At 42.0% G+C, this 6,000-nt stretch overlaps 1 protein-coding gene across 1 annotated transcript; it reads left to right on the forward strand.

Annotated features, from left to right (window-relative positions):
• The first annotated feature begins 1,220 nt into the window (after positions 1 to 1,220).
• Positions 1,221 to 5,567, forward strand: SMIM4 (small integral membrane protein 4). Its single transcript, XM_044451656.1, has 3 exons — positions 1,221 to 1,706; positions 3,604 to 3,798; positions 5,267 to 5,567. Exons 2-3 carry the CDS (start codon positions 3,648 to 3,650, stop codon positions 5,326 to 5,328), a joined length of 213 nt encoding a protein of 70 aa, XP_044307591.1. The 5' UTR covers positions 1,221 to 1,706; positions 3,604 to 3,647; the 3' UTR covers positions 5,329 to 5,567.
• Positions 5,568 to 6,000: the final 433 nt, after the last annotated feature.

Raw genomic sequence — 6,000 nt, forward strand, 5'->3', positions numbered from 1 at the left:
GTGGAGAAGTCCGTTCAAGTCATAGGAGCTTTCAAATTAACATATAGGAATGAGCAAAGGAAACGAGGAACTCCACGTAGACGTGTTCGCTCGGAAGTAAGATCCGCTGTTTTCATCAGGGATTATTGCTAAAAGTGGACATTGACTTACATGGGCATTTGCTGGGCAGGACCGACTGCTCGCTATAAGTGAGCATAGGGTTCCTCAGCATAATGATTAGTAAAGTATAATGTATTTTGTATCACGAGAGTGCCAAAGTGTCAAATGCAATTGCTAGTAAAGCCTGTATAGGACATATTTTCTATAGCAGCTTACAGATTCGGGCAAGGTAAATATGGCTACTTGAAACCTCAGGACATCTAAGAGGACACGCTAAAAAGAATGGTCATTGGAATGTGTTGATTTCAATGACTAGAGCAATCAGTAATCGCATTTGAAATAACCTGAGGGGTAATGCACAGCATCTTATTAAGAGCATTACTGGACAGTCTCTGTCCTCAGGTTTATAACCGAGAAAGACTTCAGACACAAAGAAAGAAATTGGAAAGTGGAAAGCATGATGATGATGTTTAATTCAGATGAAGAATATACATATTCTGGCACCAATCGTACGCAATGTGTATTGCATCTTTGCTTTTTTGGGCTGTCACTCTTTTGTTTTCACCCGTAATTTCCCCTGAGCTCAAATTCAGCATGTTGACATTATATCACACCTATCGCCGCAGCACTACACTAACGCGGTTGTATTAATTCCAGGACTTTTAAATTTCGCAGGCAGGTTACAAACTTCAAAATCCCGTAAGCAGCAAAGCTATAAATATTAGCCAGGAGCAATAACCATCTGATCGCAACGAGTTTTACTTCCGAGGAGCTATGCTTTGGATTGTGCTGTTAGTCTGCAAGACCATCCCTCTTTCTAGGGTAGGCCCTCCCACTAAACTCGGTGAGGCTTCGAAGCTGTGCACTCGCTTCCTTGAGCTCCGGAAGCACCACCAACATTCCTATACTTCGCGGACCGCAGACACCTCCCCCCACATTCCACCAAATCCCGACCGGAGCCGCGGCCACGCCCCCACCACACTAGCCAGTCAGAACCAGCGATTTTCCTGACGCGCTTAAATCAGGTGCGGGAGGAGGGCTTCTTCCGCCTCCCCTTGCTCGGCCACGGTCCTCGCGCCTAGGGACATGGTGAGGGCATTTTTCCCGAGCACGCGCGCTAGATACCCTTCCAGCTTGCCTCCCTGATTGGCTGGCTTCGGCTATGCCGAGGCAAAGAGGAAGGAGGGGGCTGCGTGGCCGTTGTGGTTGAGCATGCGCACTTCTGCGTGGGGAGCGCGGCGTGTCCTACGACCTTCGGCGTGCTTGTTAGCTTTCGAGCAGGTGGCGGAGGCAGCACCTCCTGTTCTTGCTGCATCAGCCTCTTGCCTGGAGAACGAGGGGCCTTCTAGACTTGTGAGCCTCTAGCTCGGGAGTAGTAGATCTCGTGACAGTACTTAAAAACCTAAAGTCGTTCCTGCAAGGCTAGAGGCTGCCCACGCCTGGCCCAAAGGACAAAACGGAGGAAGGAAGACACCCCCCACTATGGAAGAAGGTCTGAAGGGCTGGAACCGCAACTGAAAAGACGCTTCTCCCTGTGGGCAGACCACAGTATTTCAGATGAGGCGGTTGCATAGAGCAGGGCTTCTGGAAAAAATCTCGATAAATAGGTAAACTCGTAGAGCTGAAAATGGTCTTTCGAGTAGTTGGCATGCAGACATTTGGTACTTCTTTGAAGTGGCTGGACCCTTTTTAGAGATGGCTCCATTTAAAAAGTGCTTTTCGGACTAATTCATTGCCAAAGGCGATGGGGTGTTTGTGTGCTCTGGTTCTGTAGGTCGCTTTGTGCCCTTATGTCCATCAGAGCTGTTGGATAGTATAATTCATATCCATCTAATGTTATATATTACGTAAATCCATGTCCCAAGTTTGGGCCATGGGTTCAGGTAGCCCCGTGTTATCCTCATGAATGGGCTGTGGCTTTCCACTGCTTTTCTAGACCACCCTTCAGATGTCTGGGACTGAGGCTAGGGCACTCTGCATGCAAACCACACTTAACCTGCGCTATAACCCCTGCGCATGGAATGTTATGGAGACAGATGGCCATTAACAGCTGAAGAACATTTGTTGTTACTGCTCAGTTGAACAGATTATGCTCAATATTCTTATGTAACCTGTGTTTGTATTTGTGAATCTAACAAGTGTGAGGCTTACATTTGATGCTGTATGCCCTTTCTTATTTAGTCCTCCTCTTTCTTGTTAATGCCACAGATTTTTCTTAAAAATCTGAATACTGTAAAATAGCCTTCTCTCCAGCCTTGTTTCTTCCAGACACATTTGGATTGCAACAACCAGAATTCTCAGACAGTGGCCCTGCTGGATGGGAATTCTGGGAGCTGTGGTCCAAATGCCTCTGCAGGTCACCAGGTTGAGGAAGGCTGCTGTCGAATGTACACGATACTGATTAATACCTGCATTACTCACACCCAAGCAGCTGTGATAAGGCTGATTCCCAAGACAGACAGAAAGCAGGTGTGCTATACTTGCTCAGTTGATGACCACTGGGGTTACTTGCATTTCAAACTCATACATACAGTGGTGCCTCAGCTCACGAATGCCTCAGCTCACGACCAAATCGGGTCACGAACAGAAAATTCAGAAAAATTTTGCCTCAGGTTGTGAACTCCACATCTGGTGATGATCACGATCACGCCTGTCTGTAGCCGTGATTACGGACACGCTTGTGCAGGAAAGATGGGCACGATTGTGGTCGTGCTGGGGAGGGGGGGGAGATGGTTGCAATTTTTGTTTTTTGTCACTTTGTTTCAATTTTTTGTGATTTAAAAAAATGGTTACAGAACAGATTAACCTTATTTACATTGAACCTTATGGGGAAATTTGACTTGGCTCACAACCAATTTGGGTTGCGACCAGAGTTGTGGAATGGATTTAGTTCATGAGCCAAGGTACCACTGTACTTAAATCACATTTAATACTAAATGTTTTCCAGAAATGCATGTGTTTACATATACACTTGCCAGAAATGCATACTTCTAACTTGTAAGAAGTAATTTGTTGATTTCCATAATAGGGAGCAAAGGATAGAAAACAAGAGAATTTTGAGTCAAGGTTTCTTATTGTGTCACATGGGGAGGCTGTTGGACGGAGTCTTTTCTCAATTGCATGGGGCAACCATGTAGCTTGAGTCTTCAAAAAAGATTCAAGCTACATGGTATTCATTATTCATTTCAGTATTTTAGAAATTGATGTTAGATTGATTTTTATGCATTCCATCATTTTAATATTGCAGTTCTCTGCATACTGATTTGGACATTTATTTTCAAATTATTTTCACTTTGCTTTAGAGAAATTTATTAATGAATAAACACGCATGGGATCAGGAATAGCATAACAGCATGAGGTTTAATTTGCACTTTGTGTTTTGAGCCTTTGTATGGTACAAAGCATAGTCGTGTACAAGATACAGTGATGAAGTCCAAGTATTTTCACTGGCTACACTTAATACAGGTTGGCTAGCCAATCTTATCCATTTTGCATGTTTTCCAGGATCAGACCCACTCCTTTGTAGAGATTCTAAAGTTTTGCAGAAAATGCTTCGCAAGCATAATATACGGAAAATATTGCAAATGGTACCTGGAAAGCAGCGCTTTGGTATATACAGATTTCTCCCTTTTTTCTTCATCCTTGGAGGTTGTATGGAATGGTTTATGATAAAAGGTCGAATTGGCAAAGAGACTTTTTGTAAGTATTGTCAGAAAATGTTGAGCCCTGTCTTTCAGGTCGCAGATTTCATTGCATGGTCATTGCAAAAAAAAAAAAAAAATCCAGTATCACTGATGTTTTCCACTTGTACAACATATTATTGTTTCTAAAATAGCCTAAACGAATGCTTTAAGATTTTACTTGCTGTTCAGGTTGAGCTGCTATTATTAAACTGAGAAAGTTTAATAAGATCTTAAACAGGTAAGGGATAACCATCTTAAATCTGTTGTTCAGTAAGGGCTCAAGCCTAGGCAAATTTACATAGGAAAAAAGACCTACAGTTCCCAACATGCCCCAGCTAGTAGTAGAATTATCTCTTGAAGAATGCATGGTCAGTGGTATCAAAGGCCACAGAATACTGTAATAGGATACAATTGCCCTTAGTGATCTTCAGACAGATGTTTGATGATGATCACAAACTGCAGTTTCAGGGCAATGACAAAAGATTCAGGACCGATTAAGGAAGCACTCTGACACAGTACAAAGGTAAACTGTGGAATTCACTTTCACAGGGTATAGAGGTGGCCACCAATCTGAATAGCTTTAAGAGAGACAAATTTATTGAGAAGGCTGTTAGTCTTCAATATCTGTTAGTCTTGATGGCTATATACTACCTCCATTATCTGAGCCAGTATGCCTGTATATACCAGTTGTGGGGAAAGATGAGCAGTAAGGTGCTACTGCACTCTTATTGGTGTGCTTCCTATGTGCAGCAGGTTGAAAATAATGTAGAACTGGATGGATTTTTGGTCTGGGCAAGCATGGCTCTTGCATTGAAATCTAAACGGTAATCATAAAAGCTGATGACATGCAAATCGTGAAAGTGTATGGGCACCTTTAAGATTTTGGAAACATCTGGTCATCCCCAACTTTTGGGAACTTTACAAAGGGAGTCATGGTTGGCTACAGAATCTACATTCAAGGATTTTTGAGCAAGGATGAGCCATCAAATTTTTAATGCCATGTGCAATCCTGTTTATTGTGTACAAATTATCAGTTGCAGTCAGGAAAGAGGGCCAGGATTTTCTTACTCAGGTTTCACTGGCATTGATAAAGGTAGGTACAATTCTCAGGTGATTGGCCTCCTGAATCCAAACATACCTTCTGCATCAGCGAAAGAGACTGAAACAAATCCAGAAAGCCGCAAACACAAGTGATAGGCCTTAGGCTGAGGAGAATCTAATCAGTCTGTGAAATGGATGACAGGCCTTGTCACTCTCCTTTAGGAGAACCTAGCTTCCAAGCGATCATTCACCCACTGCTATAAGACATTCTACTAAATATCATCTGTGTTGCATTTTATCCACTTCCGCATGAAGCAGCCCATTTGGTTAATCTTGAAACTTGAACCATCTATAACTCTTCCTTAGACAGTTATTACCTACAAGATGTAGTTAAAGGAAGCTTATCCACAATATCCTCAGAAATAATCACAAATGTTTTCCAGATGATGTTTACCGTAGAAAGCGTTCTGAGAGGCAGTACAATCAAAACTTGGAAAGAAGATGAATTTCACCTCAAAGAGTTTGAATGAAACGAGTTCTGAATCTCTAAATCCTTCTGATAGAGCACGGATGAGTCTAGTCCCATGGAATGTATTTTTGCTACTTAATTAAGAGGTAAAAAATGTTACCTTGGTGTAAGCAGAACTATCCAAAAACTAAATAAGGTGGTTATTTACTGTATTTCACAAACAGTAATTCTTTATCAGGAGTTTGTTCATTTTTTAATAAACTCTTAGCACAAACATAGTGTGTCCTACTTCTGTTATTAAATTTAAGGGAGTACATATTCCATGAGTTCGGGCTGGTTTAGCTAGAAGTATGAAAGAAGCAAGGTGGGGAGCATGTGACTCTGATGTCACTACAGCTCATTCTCATAATGGAAAATAATTGCCTCAGAAAATACTACAGGATTAAATGAAAATTCAGATACAGTTAACAAAAGGTACAGGGCAAATATGGAAAGATGTATAAGATACAGATTTACCGTGTGATCAACTGCAGCCCTCCATTTCACAGAGACATGCATAGGACTGTATATCAAAATTATTTGCAGAACACAGCCTGAATAGGTTGTAATATCGCATTGTGTAAAGAAGGAAAAAAAGACCTGCAGTAGTGTTTTCTGCTTCACAAGAAAATATCCATGTAGATTACCAAGAGTCCCTTTGTCATTTAC

The sequence above is a fragment of the Varanus komodoensis genome, unplaced genomic scaffold (genome assembly GCF_004798865.1).
Source record: "Varanus komodoensis strain SLA01 unplaced genomic scaffold, ASM479886v1 scaffold6_2, whole genome shotgun sequence".
Classification (NCBI taxonomy): Eukaryota; Metazoa; Chordata; class Lepidosauria; order Squamata; family Varanidae; genus Varanus; species Varanus komodoensis.